The sequence below is a fragment of the Coregonus clupeaformis genome, chromosome 10 (assembly GCF_020615455.1).
Source record: "Coregonus clupeaformis isolate EN_2021a chromosome 10, ASM2061545v1, whole genome shotgun sequence".
In the NCBI taxonomy this organism is placed as follows: domain Eukaryota; kingdom Metazoa; phylum Chordata; class Actinopteri; order Salmoniformes; family Salmonidae; genus Coregonus; species Coregonus clupeaformis.
This window is the reverse complement of record NC_059201.1, coordinates 37,531,231-37,553,998: the sequence shown is the minus strand read 5'-3', so window position 1 is coordinate 37,553,998 and position 22,768 is coordinate 37,531,231. Positions and strand designations below refer to the sequence as shown.

Here is a 22,768-nt window from a genome sequence, read left to right as displayed (position 1 = left end):
ATTTATTTTGTGTTATTATTATTTATTTTATTACTCTGCATCGTTGGGAAAGGGCTCCTAAGTAAGCATACAATATTGTTGTATTCGTCACATTGGATTTGGAAGATTTCTCTGTGACAAGCCACATTGTTTTTCTGCCCCTCCCCCTTAAGCAAACACCCCTCCCAGACATAGGTCCGTTGTAGGGTGTGTGTGTGACTGTGTGTGTGGAGGAAAGAGGGTATGTGAGAGGGGGAAGGTGGGAGGAGAAAGGAGGCCATAAAATACAAACCATGAGTGATGACCACGCCAGTGAGAAAAGGAAGCGAGAGAAAGGGAAGTGGAAAGAGAAAGAGATACAAACAAGGCTGTGTGTCGATTGCGATTTTGAGGGTCGTTGCCCAAATTCTTCCAGATACATTGACAAACTACAAAGGACTGAGTGTGACTCTCTGAAAATAAGAGAAAGACAAGCAGCGGGCATAGAAGACAGACAGAGAAACATAAAATAATCAATGCATGCGATGGAGCAGGGGAGCGTTCAAGAGCATGGAAGAAGTAGAAAACTGTCCAAGATCTGGGTGATAAATGAATATGTTCGAGTGGGACTCGCAGAAACCCTCAGCACCTATGTCATGATGGTAAGCGAAAGAGAGAGAAAGAGAGAAAGAGAGAGAGAGAAAGGGTTAGAGGACACCATCAACCTCTCACTTCTTACGGGCGAGGCCAGACTGGCCCGTTGATTTATCCGTATCCGTGATTTCTAATAATTTCTCAATGGGAGTCATACGTTGACCCTCAACTTATTTTCACGGACAAAAAAGTTCAGATGAGTTGAAGTTTTGACGGGCCGACGGAAACGTAATCGTCCGTTTAGCCAATTAGAAAAGAGGAGGCGTTTTACGTCACAAACTTCACACACGCACGGAGCAACATGTATCCGTTGTAATTTGGTGTCCACATCCACGGGTCAGTCTGGCCTCGCCCTTACTCCCTTGCTTATTTGAATTTTACATTTACATTTGCATGTAATATGTTTTGGTTGTTGCATATTTCCAGAAAGACGAGTATTATAAATGAATAAAAAAAGGATGACAAATAAATTAATAAAATGTTGTATTTAAAGGTATTTAGTATTACTAGTTTATTACTACTAGTATTACTACTAGTGTCTCTATTCATTGATTGATTTCCAGTCAACTGTGATTCTGCTTGGAATTCCTATACAAATTGCATGATGCAATAAGCTCCCCATGTAGATGCTTATCATGTGGCATTGGTTGTCACTGTCATGCTCTTGACCCTGTGATAACATGGCTGGCCAGTTGGCCGCAAGCACTCGCTCTCTCTCTCACCTCTCTCTCTCACACACACACAGTCCCAGACATGTGGTCTTGGGTCCCTAGGGAAAGCAGTCAATAGTCTCATAGCCGGGGTCTGCTGCCTGTTTGTCACATGCCTGCCAACAAATTCTATTCTTAGAGCTTAGGACACACTCAGAAGACACACACGTGGTAGTAGTGGGGTATTGTCTTTACTACTATACAGTAATTGTATAAAGAGCTTTCCTTTTCCTTTGTGATTTACCTACACTGTAAAAAGTGGGACGACGCTGTTGTTAATCTGAAGTGCTTTTACTAATTGGAATGATTGAAAATTACGCTTTGGTTCGTTCAACCTATTCTATTAAATGTGTCTGAAATCAAATAACAAATTCTACAGATCAATGTGATTTTTTTAATTGAATGAAAGCTTCAAAAATGCTTTCAACACCTCATGCGCATTCGCTTTGAATTGCGGTGGGGGAAATGTAGCCTATCAGAAGAGTTGGAGGCATGGCTTACTGGGGTCGTGGCTTTCAGTTGGTTATTTTTGCACACCCATGAGAGTGAATGTTATTCCAGTTAAAGTGGTATCTTGTAGTTGGTATTCACGGCTAGCATCTGTAATGATACTGGCATAATTACATTTGATACTAAAGAGCCTAATATGGTTTCTATTTTACGGTAGTCAATGCTTGGTTATGATAGTGTGGCTACTGAAGAATATGTTTGGAAACATTATTTCAAATGTTATAGGTAATTCCAAATTAAAAAGTGAACTTGGAACAATATGATTTTTTTATTTTATTTATATGAAATATTATTTTATATTTGTTATTTATTAGGTTTATGAGTGTTCAAAGAAATAGTTTGCAACTTGAAATATAGGTTTGGTAATAATCAAATTAAACAGTTGGCATTGAATCATATATTTGGTTTCAAAAACGAATTTACTAGTAATCAGTGAAAGTATTTTTGGGGAGTTGATCCAAAAGATCCCTGTAGCTCAGTTGGTAGAGCATGGCGCTTGCAACGCAAGGGTTGTTGGTTTGTTTCCCACGGGGGGCCAGTATTAAAATGTTTGCACTCACTAACTGTAAGTCGCTCTGGATAAGAGCGTCTGCTAAATGACTAAACTGTAAAAATGTAAGAGTAACCTTGGGGCATATGTGTGGGTTGGAAGTAGTTCATTACCTTAGTAACCTACATATGATACAATATTCATACAATAACCGCATCCCCCTAAGCTGATTATATTCTTATAACTAATTAAGTACATCACTCATGAGTTGACAGATTTCAAGGATAAGACGTAATAATTACCATCAGTAAATTACAGAATGTGCATTTTAAATGTTAATAGCTCCAAATTTCAATGACTTAAAAACCTCAAACAACTATACATTGTAGAAATTCAGATACAAATATTTAAAGCATTTAATGAGACAGCTAAAAGATGTGCAACATAAAAATATTGTCACATTTACATTGTATAATTTATTGACGGTCCCTAACTAGCGCCACTAGGCTATCCAAAGTCAAACCAACTTTGCCATGGTGGCACACCGGCTGGCTGAAGCTAATTGGCGAAGGAAGTTAGCTAGCTTGTTAGCTAGTCTAGGCTACTTCCAGACACAAGACCTGGTTAGACCGTTTCAAGTTATCTAGAAGGGTGAGTACTGTAACTGTGTACTGTTTTGGCAGAGTGAAAGTACAAACAAAGTATGTGAAGAGGGCTCCGGCAGCCGAGCAGAAATGGAGGAAAACTAGACTCCCTGCGGACCTGTCATCTTTTCACTCCCTCCTCTCTACATTGTCTTCCTCTGTTTCCGCTGCTAAAGCCACTTTCTACCACTCTAAATTTCAAGCCTCTGCCTCTAACCCTAGGAAGCTCTTTGCCACCTTCTCCTCCCTGCTGAATCACCCTCCTCCTCCCCCTCCCTCATCCCTCTCTGTGGATGACTTCGTCAACCATTTTGAAAAGAAGGTTGACGACATCCGATCCTCATTTATTAAGTGACACCGCTGGTCCTGCTCACACTGCCCTACCCTATGCTTTGACTTCTTTCTCCCCTCTCTCTCCAGATGAAATCTTGCGACTTGTGACGGTCGGCCGCCCGCCCAACAACCTGCCCGCTTGACCCTATCCCCTCCTCTCTTCTCCAGACCATTTCCGAAGACCTTCTCCCTTACCTCACATCGCTCATCAACTCATCCTTGACCGCTGGCCATGTCCCTTCCGTCTTCAAGAGAGCGAGAATTGCACCCCTCCTCAAAAAATCTACACTCGATCCCTCCGATGTCAACAACTACAGACCAGTATCCCTTCTTACTTTTCTCTCCAAAACTCTTGAGCGTGCCGTCTCTAGCCAACTATCCTGCTATCTCTCTCAGAATGACCTTCTTGATCCAAACCAGTCAGCTTTCAAGACTGGTCATTCAACTGAGACTGCTCTTCTCTGTGTCACGGAGGCTCTCCACACTGCTAACACTCTCTCCTCTGCTCTTAGCCTTCTAGACCTATCCGCTGCCTTTGATACTGTGAACCATCAGATCCTCCTCTCCACCCTCTCCGAGTTGGGCATCTCCGGCGCTGCTCACTCTTGGATTGCGTCCTACCTGACAGGTTGCTCCTACCAGGTGGCGGGGCGAGAATCGCACCACATGCTCTCACCACTGGTGTGAGCATGTGGTGGCCCTCTCCTATTCTCTCTATACACCAAGTTACTTGGCTCTGTCATATCCTCACATGGTCTCTCCTATCATTGCTACGCAGACGACACACAATTAATTTTCTCCTTTCCCCCTTCTGCTAACCAGGTGGCGAATCGCATCTCTGCATGTCTGGCAGACATATCAGTGTGGATGTCGGTTCACCACCTCAAGCTGAACCTTGGCAAGACGGAGCTGCTCTTCCTCCCGGGGAAGGACTGCCCGCTCCATGATCTCGCCATCACGGTTGACAACTCCATTGTGTCCTCCTCCCAGAGTGCAAAAAACCTTGGCGTGACCCTGGACAATACCCTGTCGTTCTCCGCTAACATCAAAGCGGTGACCCGTTCCTGCAGGTTCATGCTCTACAACATTTGCAGAGTACGACCCTACCTTACACAGAAAGCGGCACAGGTCCTAATCCAGGCACTTGTCATCTCCCGTCTGGATTACTGAAACTCGCTGTTGGCTGGGCTCCCTGCCTGTGCCATTAAACCCCTTCAACTTATCCAGAACGCTGCAGCCCGTCTGGTGTTCAACCTTCCCAAGTTCTCTCATGTCACCCCGCTCCTCCGCACACTCCACTGGCTTCCAGTTGAGGCTCGCATCTACTACAAGACCATGGTGCTTGCCTACGGAGCTGTGAGGGGAACGGCACCTCCTTACCTTCAGGCTCTGATCAGACCCTACACCCAAACGAGGGCACTACATTCATCCACCTCTGGCCTGCTAGCTCCCCTACCTCTACTGAAGCACAGTTCCCGCTCAGCCCAGTCAAAGCTATTCGCTGCTCTGGCACCCCAATGGTGGAACAAGCTCCCCCACGACGCCAGGACAGCGGAGTCACTGACCACCTTCCAGAGACACTTGAAACCCTACCTCTTTAAGGAATACCTGGAATAGTATAAAGTAATCCTTCTTCCCCCACCCCCCATAAAAAAAAAAGTGGTTGTCCCACTGGCTATCATAAGTTGAATGCACTAATTTGTAAGTCGCTCTGGATAAGAGCGTCTGCTAAATGATGTAAATGTAAATGTAAGATGGAGGGAGGATGTTAATATAATAATAAATAAGGATGTTGGAGCATTTAGCATTTTTCAAACACCTGAAACAGGTTTTTTCTGCAATCTAGAGCCATAATCATTCTGTCTAATTATATGTTTAAAAAAAAAAAGTATATTTTTCTGTATATGTTATCTAAGCATACCTCTTTATCTGTTCAATTTTCATTTAAATGAGTGTGTCATTCTGACTGTTGTAGATCACACATCTAAATATACTGCAATAACATGCCTAAGATGTTACATATATACTGCAATAACATGCCTAAGATGATCCCATATACACAGTACATGGGATCATACCACACATCAATACAGGCACATGTCATGGCATCATAATTAACACACAAATGTCATGATATTATCATAAGGTGCCAGATTACATTTAAACCAAATATGTTTCTGCATACCTCTTGAGCAGTCTGTATCCCCCTAAAATCAGGATAAAAGGTTGAAAGAATGTGAGTCTTATTGAGTACATTTAGTAATGACACACTTTTCTAAAGTCTAGCAACTTTGCCAGCAGCGTGCCAGCTAAGATACCGTACTTAGACAAACTACTCTAAGTTGATTAATAGCCTGATATGGCTTGGTAGCTAGTTATGAGGTTGGGAGATTGGGAACCTATCTAGCTGGCTAGCTAAAGCCAACTTCATAAAATGGCTGGGTGGCTAGTATTACATTGAAAAAACAAAACATTTTAGTTTTATTTATTCATCAAGAAGGAATCAATAGGCTACATAGCTAGATCAAATTCATTTACAAACATACCGCCTGTGAGTCCTGCCCATCATCGGCAGCTAAAATCAAATCAAATGCTGTGTCTTTGCTCCATGGTGCACCTTGGAAGGAACCACTTACTGGGGAGAATGGGGGGGGGGGGGGTACTCTTGGCCTGGTCCAGTCAGTGTGCCCCCTCCGCAAAATACAGCTGGCAGATTTTTTTATAAACAATAATGTTTACGTTTAATAATTAATTTAACATCAGAAAAAGAACAAAAAATGGACAAATCTGAGGGAGAACGTGCTCTTGTGCCCCCTATGGGCATGACACCACTGCCAGAGACACTCACATCAAAGCACGCATCCAAGACCCAAATCTAGGAATTGAAACAGAGGCTAAATCAGGAAGTTCAGCCCCACTTTAAAGGCATGTGTTTTTGCCTTGTGACAAAGCTTGTTGGAAGTTTTATGAAGTGACATGTTTTTACTTTAACAGTAATCCTTTGTTTAATTGAGTAATTGAATCCAAATGCACCAGAAGGAATACATTATGTAGACCCACAAACCAACTTGAATGTATTCAGCTATAATACATGATTGTAATAAATTCTCTCACTGCCTCTGTGGATGTCTGTTTTTGACGGGTTGTGTTTATGTTGTGTTTATATTCAAGGTGTTTGGCTTGGGCTCTGTGGCGCAGGTCGTGACTGGACTGGGTGTGTTCGGAGAATACCTCAGTGTCAACCTGGGCTTCGGCCTGGGCGTGACTATGGGAGTGCATATTGGCGGGAGGGTCTCAGGTACGTAACACAACACCCCTCCTTTTGTCATGGGTAATGTTTTAAATCGTTTTCATGAATGGTGCCTCTTATACAGCACATTTAAGTGCAAAAGGAAAATACTTCTCTCTCTCTCTCTCTCTCTCTCGCTCTCTCTCTTCCTCTCCCTCCTAGGGGCCCATATGAACGCAGCAGTATCATTTTCCATGTGTCTCTTTGGTCGTTTGGGTTGGAGGATGCTGCCCATCTATATCCTCAGTCAGCTGATAGGCTCCTTCTTGGCGGCTGGGACCATATACTCCCTTTACTATGGTAAAAACGTAATGATAACATAGAAGACAATGACCAGTTCACTTTGGTAAATCATACAGCCAGTACAAGGAAGCGCTTGTTTGCATTAAATGTCACTATGAGGGCCGGAAATGTTTGTTTCAATATTATTGTTTGAGCTACATGTACATTTCCCAACCTTAACACTTGAAATCCTACAGATAGAAGTAGTGTTTTGGTTGAATATGGTTATGAGGTGCTGTGCAATGTTGTGAAACTTGCTTCGTCACTGTATTTCCAGATGCCATTTACCACTACTGTGGAGGGAATCTGACTGTGTCTGGGCCTAAGGCTACAGCTGGGATCTTTGCTACCTACCCAGCACCCTACCTCTCACTTCATGCTGGATTCCTAGACCAGGTAAGCAGGAAAAGGGTAATTTTACCCCATAAAGACACCTGTTGAACAGGTTTGTCAAGCCAGTTTACCCATTGATCTATATTTTACTGTGGACGTTCATCTCCCACTGACGGAGGACAACTCAAGCTATCTCTCCCTTTTCTCACCAAGTGTGTGTGTGTATGTGTGTTAATTGTGTGTAGCCAGGTATTAAGCACATAGGGAGGAATTCAGACCCAAGTGATGTGCACGTAAATGGAACTTAATTTCCTTTTTATGCACTTTTCTCTCAATGCGTAGTCTGACCTTGAACTTAAGCATGGGGAAACACGTGCCAGAGATCACAGAAATGTAGGTGTGGCAGAGATCTGTCTACAGATATGAGTATTCTGACCTTGACTTAAATCCCTCATAATAACACCACTTTTACGCATGAGGAAACCATGAATAAGGTCGAGCGAACCTGTTTGTTCCAAGTGAAGTAAAAAAATGCTGTGACCTAGTGGCCTTTTAACTTGCAGTTATGAAACTTGGAGATGCAAGCCAACTGGATAGGCTACTGCAGCCTGGAGCATGTGATGACGATGCGAAGCATTGCACAATGACAGTCACGCCAAATTTAACTTTTGGGCTCTCGAATGTTTGAATTATATGCTTTGACATTCTCTGGTTCCTACTATTTCTATCATCTATTTCTATCGTCTATTTTGTCAGAGCCCTTTTCCCTTGCTGCGACCTATCATTTTGTGTCTAGATACAGGGAAGATGGAGGCAGCCCACTTTCCTCCCCGAGTGCTCTCCACTCGACACCCTTGTTTGATGAAGACAAGGTTTCAGTTGCCATGAACACTGCCCCCGTTCCAGGTTCACTGCCTTTTCAAATAAAGGTACTACTGTTGCACTAAAACTTTTCGTAAAGGGCACATCACAAGAGTATAACCAAAAGGCGAATCCCTATAACGCCACCAGAGGGTGCTACAACAGTTCTCCATATACTAGGGGTTGATGGCCTCCACCATCTCAGTAATCCCAACGCTTGTGTCCCTGTTGTCACCTCAAACGAGGGATAACGGTATCATCGTCCTGCATTGCGGCTCTCCACCACTGGAGAGCTTCGCCAAAGGCTCTCCCCTAGGGGTAGTAGCTGTGAGGAAGGTGGTGACGACAGACGATCTCTCACAGGGTGGGTGGAGGGCATTTCACAAGGGCAGAGTTGAGATCGGATTGTGACCTACAGCTCTGTCTCACACACATCAACTACCTCAAGTTGCTTACGGTACTTGTAGCCCTAAAGCAATTTCTGCCTTTTATTCAGAAATGTAATGCCCTGATCAGATCAGACAATATGACTGCAGTGGAATACATCAACCTCCAGGGTGGCACCCGATCTCTGCTCCTGCACAGACTAGTCTAGCCCACAAACTGCTGTTGTGGAGCAGCGTACATATCCTGTCGTAAATTTTTAGGGCCTTCCTCTGACACCGCCTGGTATAGAGGTCCTGGATGGCAGGAAGCTTGGCCCTAGTGATGTACTGGGTCATACGCACTACCCGCTGTAGCGCCTTGCGGTCGGAGGCTGAGCAGTTGCCATACCAGGCGGTGATGCAACCAGTCAGGATGCTCTCGATGGTGCAGCTGTAGAACGTTTTGAGGATCTGAGGAACAATGCCAAATCTTTTCAGTCTCCTGAGGGGGAATAGGCGTTGTCGTGCCCTCTTCACGACTGTCTTGGTGTGTTTGGACCATGATAGTTTGTTGGTGATGTGGACACCAAGGAACTTGAAGCTCTCAACCTGCTCCACTACAGCCCCATCGATGAGAATGGGGGCGTCCTCGGCCCTCCTTTTCCTGTAGTCCACGATCATCTCCTTTGTCTTGATCACGTTAAGGGAGAGGTTGTTTTCCTGGCACCACACTGCCAGGTCTCTGACCTCCTCCCTGTAGGCTATCTCATCGTGGTCGGTGATCAGGCCTACCACCGTTGTGTCGTCGGCAAACTTAATTATGGTGTTGGAGTCTTTACTTTTAGCCATTACATCCACAAAAGGAGTGTCAGTCCACCACTCGTGCCTACACTTTGCCCCAGGGTTATCCAAGGTTACCTAACAAGCTAACCTCTCTTTTGTGCCTTAAGATAGTAGTGCTTATAATCGCCTCATTTTAGAGCTGTTGGCATTTCACCCACCGCCTTTCTCCTCCATGGAGGAAGAGTGTCTCATTTCACATTTGAGTCATTTGGCAGACGCTCTTATCCAGAGCGACTTACAGGAGCAATTAGAGTTAAGTGCCTTGCTCAAGGGTACATGGACAGATTTTTCACCTAGTCGGCTCTGGGATTCTAACCAGCGACCTTTTGGTGACTGGCTCAATACACTTCATCGCTAGGCTACCTGCCCCCCTGTCTCCAGCGCTTGTGTCCAGTGCACACATTGCGCATCTACATGGACAGGATGAGAGCCCTACGAAAGAGCGATCAGCTCTTTGTCTCTTGGCCACCTTTCCACGCAGGGAGGCCCATTTCTCGACAGCATTTATCCCATTGGATAGTGGAGGCTATTATAATGGCATATAACAGCAATGGCTTAACACCTCCGGAGGGCTTGAGGGCTCACTCCACCAGAGGTGTGGCTACATCATGGGCATTGTTCAGAGGCATCTCTGTTCAAGAGATCTGCAATGCGGCATGTTGGGGTACCTCCCATATCTTCATGAGGTTCTACCGACTGGACGTCACTGCGCCTTCATTAGCGCATACAGTGCTTAGTGTCAGGACTTCTGAGGGTTGATCCTGTCTAGATTTGGCTTCAGAGAGTATATGAGCGCTACGGGGGTTGGCTATATCCCCAAAGTGAGAGACCAAATTAGTATTTAAAAAATAACTTAAGGTTACCTAATGTAACCCCGGTTCTATGATATTATGCTGTCTCTCACCTTGTTACTCTTGACGGTTTGTGTAAGGAAGACGAACATGTACTTAGAAGTGAAGATTGGAGAAGACTACGGACCATTATATAGGAAGTACAGTGGTCGACTATTGGCCGTTGCTCCTGTATGTCTACAACAGACGTTGTGTGATTGGATTTTCCTAGACTCCGCCCCTAATGAGGCGTTACCTAAAGTGAGAGACCTCATTCATAATATCATAGAGCCAGAGTTACATTAATGCCTTGATCACACCGATAGCGTCATTGCGCAAAATAGTACGCAGCATCATCTGGATATGTGTGCAACAAAAGTTAAACATTCACCTTCTGCTACCATTTCCGTCAAGCCATCTACGCATACAGTTTGACCCATACGTTCGATAAATCCAACGTATGCACCACACAGAACCCACTGCAACTGCCTCTGCAATGGAATGCTGCAAGGCAAACGCAGCGTTCCATTGGAAATGAATGTACTTCTGGTGTACCAAAATGCAATGACGCTGTCGGTGTGATCGAAGCGTAAGACCTGTGCTCTACTGTGCTGCACTCTGATGTCCAAACTTGTGAAACATGAGAATGACATTCATATCCACAATTATGCATTTCTGTGCAGTACAGATCAGGGACCCATGATGTAATTCCGTTACCTTATTTTTGTTACCAGGTGTAAATCCACTTCACTTTCTGTAGTTCAATAACCAAAATATATTTTTTTAACTCAAGGTGTCATGTTATAGCTAACATCCCATTCTTTCTTCAGACATATTTTAATCTTAATTTGGAGCGAATGTTTAAAAGAGTTTTTGGAAAACGTGGTCTCATAAAAACCTGAGGAAGATTCTACTTTAATTCTGCTACCAAAGTTTGCATCTGCACAGACCACAAAATGTGTTTTTGTAAATGTTTCTGTCAAAATTGTTAAAAGTAATCATTGTGCATAGAGTTGTATGGTTTGTTAAACTTTGAAATAAATGGTGGTGTTTGGCATCCATTTTAAAGTAAAAAAAAACGGAGTCTCAGCGTAATTCCGTTACAGTGGAATTGCCCTCTACACCAGGGGTTCTCAAACTATTATTTTACCTAATGGTAAGCTGCAAACCCTGTTATCTACCAGGAGAGTTCTCATCCGTAATTATCACGGGTGTCTACATCCCGCCCCAAGCCAACACCACTCTGGCGGTCAACGAACTGTATGGGGCCAGAAACAAACAAGAGACCGCTCACCCAGAGGCAGCGTTTCTGGTGGGAGGAGATTGTAACTCATGGAGACTTAAAACCATCCTACCTCACTTCTACCAACAAAAACTCTAGACCACTTTTATTTTACCCACAGAAATGCATACAAGGCCCTCCCTTGTACCACCTTCGGCAAATCTGACCACGAGTCCATTCTCCTGCTTCCTGTTTACAAACAAAAGCTCAAACAGGAAGTACCAGTAATGCGCTCAATACGGAAGTGGTCAGATGAAGCAGACGCGAGTCTAGAAGACTGTTTTGTTAGTACAGACTGGGATATGTTCCAGGATTCATTCGATAGCATTGAGTAGTTTACGACAACAGTCACGGGCTTCATCAATAAGTGCATAGACGATGTCTTCCCCACAGTGACTATAAGAACATATCCAAACCAAAAACCATGGATTACAGGCAATATCCACGCTGGGCTAAAAGCTAGAGCTACCGCTTACAAGGAACAGGACACGGACATGGAAGCATTCAAGAAATCCCGCTACGAACTCCGACGAGACATCAAACATGCAAAAGGACAATATAGGAGGAAGTTGGAATCGTATTACACCGGCGCCGACGCTCGTCGTATGTGGCAGGGCTTGCAGACGATAACGGATTACAAAAGGAAACTCAGCCATGAGTTGCACAGCGATGCAGAACTCCCAAACGAGCTACATGCCTTTTATGCTCGCTTCGAGGAATATAACATTGTGCTTTGTGTGAAAGCCCCTCTTTTTCCGGATGGCTATGTGATCTCGCTCTCAATGGCTGATGTGAGCAAAACGTGGACTGATCGTGGACTATAGGAGAAAGAGGGGAGAGCACGCCCCCATCCACATCGACTGGGCTGTTGTGGAGCGGGTCGAGAGCTTCAAGTTCCTTGGCGTCCACATCACTAAGGACTTAACATGATCCACACACCCGCAAAGTCGTGAAGAGGGCACGGCAGCGCCTCTTCCCCCTCAGGAGGCTGAAAATATTTATCACGGGCCCTCAGATCCTCAAAAGGTTCTACAGCTGCACCATTGAGTGCATCTTGACTGGCTGCATCACCGCTAGGTATGGCAAATGCACCGCCCATGACTGCAAAGCGCATGTGACAAATACATTTTGATTCGATTTGAGAACACAACTTCAGTAAGATAAGAATAGCATACAGTGGGGAAAAAAAGTATTTAGTCAGCCACCAATTGTGAAAGTTCTCCCACTTCAAAAGATGAGAGAGGCCTGTAATTTTCATCATAGGTACACGTCAACTATGACAGACAAATTGAGGGAAAAAAATCCAGAAAATCACATTGTAGGATTTTTAATGAATTTATTTGCAAATTATGGTGGAAAATAAGTATTTGGTCACCTACAAACAAGCAAGATTTCTGGCTTTCAGAGACCTGTAATTTCTTCTTTAAGAGGCTCCTCTGTCCTCCACTCGTTACCTGTATTAATGGCACCTGTTTGAACTTGTTATCAGTATAAAAGACACCTGTCCACAACCTCAAACAGTCACACTCCAAACTCCACTATGGCCAAGACCAAAGAGCTGTCAAAGGACACCAGAAACAAAATTGTAGACCTGCACCAGGCTGGGAAGACTGAATCTGCAATAGGTAAGCAGCTTGGTTTGAAGAAATCAACTGTGGGAGCAATTATTAGGAAATGGAAGACATACAAGACCACTGATAATCTCCCTCGATCTGGGGCTCCACGCAAGATCTCACCCCGTGGGGTCAAAATGATCACAAGAACGGTGAGCAAAAATCCCAGAACCACACGGGGGGACCTAGTGAATGACCTGCAGAGAGCTGGGACCAAAGTAACAAAGCCTACCATCAGTAACGCACTACGCCGCCAGGGACTCAAATCCTGCAGTGCCAGACGTGTCCCCCCTGCTTAAGCCAGTACATGTCCAGGCCCGTCTGAAGTTTGCTAGAGTGCATTTGGATGATCCAGAAGAGGATTGGGAGAATGTCATATGGTCAGATGAAACCAAAATAGAACTTCTTGGTAAAAACTCAACTCGTCGTGTTTGGAGGACAAAGAATGCTGAGTTGCATCCAAAGAACACCATACCTACTGTGAAGCATGGGGGTGGAAACATCATGCTTTGGGGCTGTTTTTCTGCAAAGGGACCAGGACGACTGATCCGTGTAAAGGAAAGAATGAATGGGGCCATGTATCGTGAGCTTTTGAGTGAAAACCTCCTTCCATCAGCAAGGGCATTGAAGATGAAACGTGGCTGGGTCTTTCAGCATGACAATGATCCCAAACACACCGCCCGGGCAACGAAGGAGTGGCTTCGTAAGAAGCATTTCAAGGTCCTGGAGTCCGTGTTGCACAGCGACAGCCCCAAAACATCACTGCTCTAGAGGAGATCTGCATGGAGGAATGGGCCAAAATACCAGCAACAGTGTGTGAAAACCTTGTGAAGACTTACAGAAAACATTTGACCTGTGTCATTACCAACAAAGGGTATATAACAAAGTATTGAGAAACTTTTGTTATTGACGAAATACTTATTTTCCACCATAATTTGCAAATAAATTCATAAAAAATACTACAATCTGATTTTCTGGATTATTTTTTCTCATTTTGTCTGTCATAGTTGACGTGTACCTATGATGAAAATTACAGGCCTCTCTCATCTTTTTAAGTGGGAGAACTTGCACAATTGGTAGCTGACTAAATACTTTTTTCCCCCACTGTACCTGTCTGAAGTGAGCTCTAAAAGGGCAGTCCCGTTAATTCTCTTATATACTGCAGACAAGTCATATTTGCATGATTTAGCTCATTCATCATTAATTCATCATTAACGTTTGCTTCAGTCCGACCAATACTGGGTCATGCATGTGACAGACCAATACCTCACCAGGCTTCTTCTCTCTAAGCTGAGACCTTGAAACTGAGATATCCCTTTCTCTAAACAAGGTTCTAGGCGTACTACCAAATTGCATATACTGATAGTGAGGATTCATTAAATCAGTCACTTGCATGAACACAGAAATTGGTTTATAGAAAAGCACAAACAGAGAACACAGAAATTTATAAATAGAAAAGCACCAACATAATATTTTCCATCACACAATTTTAGAATAAGGCTGTAACGTAACAAAATGTGGAAAAAGTCAAGGGGTCTGAATACATAATAGTATAATTGGTTAGAGGTCCGTAAAACGGCAGCCATCTCCTCCTCTTCTGTGAAGATTCAAAGGTCAGATTAGGAAGGAAGAGGTGGTGTTGCTCGATTGCGCTTAGGACATTGTACATTGAACTCGTCATTACATCTGGTTGGCAAGCATGTGAATGGTTTGTGTCTGGAGTGTATGGTCGATGAAACGGTGGAGCATGTGTTGTTATATTGTTGTAAGTATGTTGAAGAGAGGGAAAGATTGAAGTGTAGGGTCATTGAGGTTGGACGGGGTTGGGGGGGTTTGGAGGGATTTTGGGTTTGGAGGGCCTATTACAAGTTAGTAGGGCTCTTTTCTATTTTCTGAGTACTGAGTTCGGTAGGAGGATTTAGAAATGTTGTAAAACGTGATTGACCACAGACTCCAGCACAGTAGGTGGCGGCATGCACCTTTAATGTTGGTTTGCGGACCGCTATTATATCATAGAAGAAGAAGATGTGCATGTCAGAGCAAAAACCAAGCCATGAGGTCAAAGGAATTGTCCGTAGAGCTCGGAGACAGGATTGTGTCGAGGCACAGATTTGGGGAAAGGTACCAAAAAATGTCTGCAGCATTGAAGGGCCCCAAGAACACAGTGGCCTCCATTATTCTTAAATGGAAGAAGTTTGGAACCACCAAGACTCTTCCTAGAGCCTGCCGCCCAGCCAACCTGAGCAATCGGGGGAGAAGGGCCTTGGTCAGGGAGGTGACCAAGAACCCGATGGTCACTCTGACAGAGCTCCAGAGTTCCTTTGTGGAGATGGGAGAACCTTCCAGAAGGACAACCATCCTCTGCAGCACTCCACCAATCAGGCCTTTATGGTAGAGTGGCCAGACGGAAGCCACTCCTCAGTAAAAGGCACATGACAGCCCGCTTGGAATTTGCCAAAAGGCACCTAAAGGACTCTCAGACCATGAGAAACAAGATTCTCTGGTCTGATGAAACCAAGATTGAACTCTTTGACCTGAATGCCAAGCGTCACGTCTGGAGGAAACCAGGCACCGCTCATCACCTGGCCAATACCATCCCTACGGTGAAGAATGGCAGTGGCAGCATCATGCTGTGGGGATGTTTTTCAGCGGCAGGGAGACTAGTCAGGATCGAGAGAAAGATGAACGGAGCAAAGTACAGAGAGACCCTTGATGAAAACCTGCTCCAGAGCTCTCAGGACCTCAGACTGGGGTGAAGGTTCAACTTCGTGGCCCAGCCAGACTTGAACCCGATCGAACATCTCTGGAGAGACCTGAAAATAGTTGTGCAGCGACGCTCCCCATCCAACAGAGCTTGAGAGGATCTGCAGAGAAGAATGGGAGAAAGTCCCCAAATACAGGTGTGCCAAGCTTGTAGCGTCATACCCAAGAAGACTCGAGGCTGTAAACGCAGCCAAAGGTGCTTCAACAAACTACTGAGTAAAGGGTCTGAATACTTATGTAAATGTGATATTTCAGTTGTTTATTTTGTATACATTTGCAAAAATGTATAAAAACCTGTTTTTGCTTTGTCATTATGGGGTATTGTGTGTAGATTGATGAGGGGAAAAAACAATTTAATCAATTTTAGAATAAGGCTGTAAAGTAACAAAATGTGGAATAAGTCAAGGGGTCTGAATACTTTCCGAATGCACTGTAAATAGTGGAGAGTGGGTCAATCAGGTCCATGCTTTTTTGCAAGCCATCTAATAATTTGGCCAGGAAAATGTTTTATTTGAAAGTGCATTTCATGATCTGACATAATGGTAGCCTACCTTTTGGGCTTTACATTGGAGATTAGCAATTTATTTCATGGTTCTAGGTCGATTTTGACTCATTTTGAACGAAGAGCAGTTTGAAAGGAGCCAAGTAGGCCGGCTCACCTAAAAGACTTGGAATTCCCATCACTATCCCCCACGGTCTGCGTTGCATTGACCTTTTTTCTGCATTTATTCAGTTCATCAAATAGAATATTGATGCTCCCCTAGAACAGAAAATCAGAATACAGAGAAAAGGCGGGACCATAATTCCTTTACAAACTGTCTATGCCCACTAGAGGGCAGCAGATCATCCCATAAAGTGCATTCGGAAAGTTTTCAGACCCCTTGACTTTTTCCACATTTTGTTACTTTACAGCCTTATTCTAAAATTGATTAAATTGATTTAGAATAGAATAGCTCAGTAGAATAAAATAAACTTTTTAGCATAAGTATAATACAGGAAGGCACAATTTATAGTCCAATGTTTACACATGTTTTGGCGAAGGGGGGATTGTGTGTGTGTGTGTGTGTGTGTGTGTGTGTGTGTGTGTGTGTGTGTGTGTGTGTGTGTGTGTGTGTGTGTGTGTGTGTGTGTGTGGATGAGTGTATATCTGTGTGGGTGTGTGCATGAGTGAGTGCATGTGTGCTAAGGTGCGGAGAGTCAGTGGCAGTGCAGGTGGTCAGTCCATTTCAAGTGTTCAGCAGTCTGATGGCTTGTAGATACCAACAGGCTCAGAGACAGTTTCTATGGGACTTTCCTGCAATTTTACGTATTTTTACATGGCTTAGGCCTATGACCAGGGTGTAAAATAAAAACCACAGGTCAGGTGTATTCAGGATGCTTTGAACATTAAATGAACACACAACATTTGATGACTTTGTTACTTTGAGGTTTTGGGGATATAAAATGTAAAGTATTGTCGTATATGGAGATTATGTCTGTGTTAAATGTTTTTCATGAAGAAATGGAATGTTGTTCACTTTAGGGTCAGAGGGGGGATGTTTTATGATGTTATTTGAAATGTGCCGTTTGGAGGGTGACGCCCGAGGGGAGACTGGTGATTGGCCAGAAGAGGGGGTAACCCTTATTTTGGCATTGTCTATATAAGAAGGGTTTAGACAATAACGGACAGAGCAGTTATTATAATCCGAGGCCACTGCTCTCCAGACCACACGAGTCTGTAAACTTATGCTGTAAGCTTGTGATAATGAATAAAGACTTTCTAAATCAAAGTGCAGCATAGGCAGACTCCTTTGTTTTACAGCAAGAGCACCTGCAGCCGACGCGACACGACAGTATGCTAACATTTTTGTAAACATATTTTTTAAGTGGTTTGACACTTTGTTCAGACAGTAATTACATTAGATAAGGAGACAGGCAAATGCTAGAAACAGAGGGAAGGTTGGAAGCAGGGATTGATCCCTGTTCTCAGGTGGAAAGATGTATGCAACATGTGCAGGAGAGTGTTACCACTACCACTACACCCTATATTTTAAGCAGGTATCTACCAGTGGACCTGCTGGGCCAGCACCTACAGCTCTGCCAGTGCCTGCGTCTGTTGTTCAGACTCCTGCATTGAACTTGTTGTCAATGGTAAATATTACATGTTTGTCACATAATATTTCTACTATGGCTCTGCTGCCATGATAGAACATTGATTCAGATCATCCTTTTGACAGGTGACTTGGTTTTAGCGCTGGGCGATATATCAAATAAATGTGATTAATGAAAATGTATGTTTTGTGCGATTTTCCAAATGCCTGTATCACAAGAATCAAGGATTTTTTTAAAGTGTTGTTTGTCGTTTTTATGAGCGTTTGTCTTTTTGGTCTCCACTCCTTCACTCCTGTGCTGTGTACACTACACTTTCCCACTCTCATACAGACACCAAGCCCCTCCCTCTGCCACTCACAACAACAAAAGACGAAATCGAACTTCTTCCTCTCTGACAACAAGCAGTTTAAACTCACTATTTGAGCTGTACACGCATTTATATAAGGACTTGGCAACTCGTTTTCATTCTGAGAAATAAACATCTTCTTATTCAGCTAGGCCACTTGATTTCAATATCTAAACAAAGTGTTGAAACAGTTGTAGACAGACATGAGGGTGTATTCATAACAGTTCAAATGTTCTACCTTGTTAGCAAGAAAATAGATCCAAGTTGGCTAGACTTTAAATATAAGGATTAGCTGGCTGGCTACTCACAAGCACGTGGGCTTGTGCTTGAGAGATAGTTTATGAGACCTGTGTTTAATTTTCTATAATGCATTCACCTGCAACAAGAGCTTGGTCATTATTAGTGGATGTGCATGGTTCTGGTTAAATTTCTAACAAAAAGGTCATTTTAATAACCAGACTTGAAAGCCAGATCCGTGATTATTGCTAAAAAAGTAGGTTAAACTATTTTGATAAAATAATTAAATTATTAGTGGGTTTTGTGGTTATGGAAGGCTTATATTTAGCCTAGGTATAATTTTACAAGCCCTTAATTCATTAGATTATTCCTGCCTGTTTGAAATGCAGTATATGGACCTTTAAGTGTGCAACAAAGAGAAAACGTGAAATAAATTGAGATATACACTGAGTATACAAAACATTAGAAACTCTTTCCATGACATAGACTGACCAGGTGAATCCAGGTGAAACCTATGACCCCTTATTGATATCACTTGTTAAATCCACTTCAATCAGTGTAGATGAAGGGGAGGAGACAGGTTAAAGAAGGATATTTTAAGCCTTGAGACAATTGAGACATTGATTGTGTATGTGTGCCAATCAGAGGGTGAATGGGCAAGACAAAATAATGAAGTGCCTTTGAACAGGGTATAATAGTATAATAATGCCTGGCGCACCGGTTTGTGTCAAGAACTGCAACGCTGCTTGGTTTTTCACGCTCAACAGTTTCCAGTGTGTATCAAGAATGGTCCACTGCCCAAAGGACATCCAGCCAACTTGACACAACTGTGGAAACATTGGAGTCAAAATGGGCCAGCATCTCTGTGGAACGCTTACGACACCTTGTAGAGTCCATGCCCCGATGAATTAAGGCTGTTCTGAGGGCAAAAGGGGTGCAACTCAATATTAGGAAGGAGTTTTTAGGCCATATCGCCCAGCCCTTCTTGGTTTCCTCCCCTGTTCATTGTGACTATTAGGTTTTTCTCTCTCTTTTGCAGTTCAATAAGCAAACGTTTGGGGGCTCTCGTGTCTGCAACAAACCAAAGCTTGGAAGCCTGCTCAGGTAAATAAAATACAGGCTAACATGTCAAAAGCTTGGTTTGTATTGATCTGTTTTTAGAACAGTATAACCTTCAATAATCTTAATGCAAGTACAGCTGTCTTCAGCCTTTGTGAGTGCCCCCACCCATGCTATGCCTCTGTGGGTGCCTCAACCCTTCCTCTGGCCTCTGCGAGTGCCCCCACCCCTACATGGTGTCTGCGAGTGCCCCCACCCCTACAGTGGCTTGCGAAAGTATTCACCCCCCTTGGCATTTTTCCTATTTTCTTGCCCTACAACCTGGAATTAAAATTGATTTTTGGGGGGTTTGTATCATTTCATTTACACAACATGCATACCACTTTGGAGATTCAAAATATTTTGTATTGTGAAACAAACAAGAAATAAGACAAAAAAAACAGAAAACTGGAGCGTGCATAACTATTCACCCCCCCCCCAAAGTCAATACTTTGTAGAGCCACCTTTTGCAGCAATTACAGCTGCAAGTCTCTTGGGGTATGTCTCTGTAAGCTTGGCACATCTAGCCACTGGGATTTTTGCCCATTCTTCAAGGCAAAACTGCTCCAGCTCCTTCAAGTTGGATGGGTCAAGCTGGTGTACAGCAATCTTTAAGTCATACCACAGATTCTCAATTGGATTGAGGTCTGGGCTTTGACTAGGCCATTCCAAGACATTTAAATGTTTCCCCTTAAACCACTCAAGTGTTGCTTTAGCAGTATGCTTAGGGTCATTGTCCTGCTGGAAGGTGAACCTCCGTCGCCAGTCTCAAATCTCTGGAAGACTGAAACAGGTTTCCCTCAAGAATTCCCTGTATTTTGCAAATTATGGTGGAAAATAAGTATTTGGTCACCTACAAACAAGCAAGATTTCTGGCTCTCACAGACCTGTAACTTCTTCTTTAAGAGGCTCCTCTGTCCTCCACTCGTTACCTGTATTAATGGCACCTGTTTGAACTTGTTATCAGTATAAAAGACACCTGTCCACAACCTCAAACAGTCACACTCCAAACTCCACTATGGCCAAGACCAAAGAGCTGTCAAAGGACACCAGAAACAAAATTGTAGACCTGCACCAGGCTGGGAAGACTGAATCTGCAATAGGTAAGCTGCTTGGTTTGAAGAAATCAACTGTGGGAGCAATTATTGGGAAATGGAAGACATACAAGACCACTGATAATCTCCCTCGATCTGGGGCTCCACGCAAGATCTCACCCCATGGGGTCAAAATGATCATAAGATTGATGAGCAAAAATACCAGAACCACACGGGGGGACCTAGTGAATGACCTGCAGAGAGCTGGAACCAAAGTAACAAAGCCTACCATCAGTAACACACTACGCCGCCAGGGACTCAAATCCTGCAGTGCAAGACGTGTCCCCCTGCTTAAACCAGTACATGTCCAGGCCCGTCTGGAGTTTGCTAGAGTGCATTTGGATGATCCAGAAGAGGATTGGGAGAATGTCATATGGTCAGATGAAACCAAAATATAACTTTTTGGTAAAAACTCAACTCGTCGTATTTGGAGGACAAAGAATGCTGAGTTGCATCCAAAGAACACCATACCTACTGTGAAGCATGGGGGTGGAAACATCATGCTTTGGGGCTGTTTTTCTGCAAAGGGACCAGGACGACTGATCCGTGTAAAGGAAAGAATGAATGGGGCATGTATCGTGAGATTTTGAGTGAAAACCTCCTTCCATCAGCAAGGGCATTGAAGATGAAACATGGCTGGGTCTTTCAGCATGACAATGATCCCAAACACACCGCCCGGGCAATGAAGGAGTGGCTTCGTAAGAAGCATTTCAAGGTCCTGGAGTGGCCTAGCCAGTCTCCAGATCTCAACCCCATAGAAAATCTTTGGAGGGGAGTTGAAAGTCCGTGTTGCCCAGCGACAGCCCCAAAACATCACTGCTCTAGAGGAGATCTGCATGGAGGAATGGGACAAAATACCAGCAACAGTGTGTGAAAACCTTGTGAAGACTTACAGAAAACGTTTGACCTGTGTCATTGCCAACAAAGGGTATATAACAAAGTATTGAGAAACTTTTGTTATTGACCAAATACTTGTTTTCCACCATCATTTGCAAATAAATTAATTAAAAATCCTACAATGTGATTTTCTGTTTTTTTTCCCTCATTTTGTCTGTCATAGTTGACGTGTACCTATGATGAAAATTACAGGCCTCTCTCATCTTTTTAAGTGGGAGAACTTGCACAATTGGTGGCTGACTAAATACTTTTTTTCCCCACTGTATGTGTTTGGGTAAAAATAACATTTTTGTTTTATTCTATAAACTACTGACAACATTTCTCCCAAATTCCAAATAAAAATGTGTTATAATTAAGCAATAATTGTGCCTTTGAATGGGGTATGGTAGTAGGTGTGTATATATATTTCAATAGTGGAGGTTAGTCATGAAACTTACAGTACTATAAAAAAGAAGTTATCAAATGCACTGCACACCACAATAGCATTAAATCAAAGGAACACAAATCACAAAGAGCTGAAGTGAAAAATATCAATAGCATTTAATCACCAAATATCATATATAAACATTTAGAGATTATTTTTTCATGTGGCAGACAAAATGTTGTACAAAGTTGGCCTTCTTCCGTTGACTGCTTTGAGTCATCTGTACAAAACACGAGGTGACGTGTACAACTGCGCACAAGGAGAGGAAACGCTGTCCCAAGCAAACAACAATAATAGCAGCAAACCAAACCAAAAGTACAGAAAGACATTAAACATTCATATTATTTCATAGCCTAATAAATAAAACGATTAGGAAAGATGTTACAGACTTTTTAAAATAAACTGCTTAAAATGGCCATCCCCCTACATTTTTCAAAAACATTCAACGTTCTTTCAATTTTGCAATGAACAAACTGCCCACTGAGTGCATTCTCACAATCAATGCTATTACCTAATTTATAACAGGTAATATGAAGCATAATCAAAGGTCAATCAGAGGTCATCGACCATAACCCCCACATGCCAATCAGATTCTCACAACACTCATAGTGTAAGGTAGCTCTGGTCCAGGACGTCGTTTGGCTGCGCTCTCAAAGCTGAACGACACCCTGGACCAGCGCTACGTGTAAGGTGGCACCCATTGGGAAATCCCCACGGAGTGGGAGAGTGCTTAGGCTACTCACGCTCACCTGTAAAGAAATGTCAAATACTTTTTATTACTAGTTTATACATCAATCTGGAAATCTTCCATAAAATCATGC

General features: G+C 43.3%; 1 protein-coding gene across 1 annotated transcript; it reads left to right on the top strand.

Annotated features, from left to right (window-relative positions):
- The first annotated feature begins 221 nt into the window (after positions 1–221).
- LOC123491680 (aquaporin-7-like) lies at positions 222–19,542 on the top strand. Its single transcript, XM_045223319.1, has 5 exons — positions 222–620; positions 6,471–6,597; positions 6,751–6,888; positions 7,148–7,266; positions 19,474–19,542. The coding sequence occupies exons 1-5, from the start codon at positions 495–497 to the stop codon at positions 19,540–19,542; spliced, it is 579 nt and encodes a 192-aa protein (XP_045079254.1). The 5' UTR covers positions 222–494.
- The last annotated feature ends 3,226 nt before the right edge of the window (positions 19,543–22,768 follow it).

Bases quoted from the DNA above. Each gene is read 5' to 3' on its own strand.
- LOC123491680 (XM_045223319.1), top strand. From the start codon at position 495: ATGCATGCGATGGAGCAGGGGAGCGTTCAAGAGCATGGAAGAAGTAGA. The intron at 6,598-6,750 runs GTACGTAACACA...TCTCCCTCCTAG, and splicing joins TATTGGCGGGAGGGTCTCAG to GGGCCCATATGAACGCAGCA. The intron at 7,267-19,473 runs GTAAGCAGGAAA...TCTCTTTTGCAG, and splicing joins ATGCTGGATTCCTAGACCAG to TTCAATAAGCAAACGTTTGG.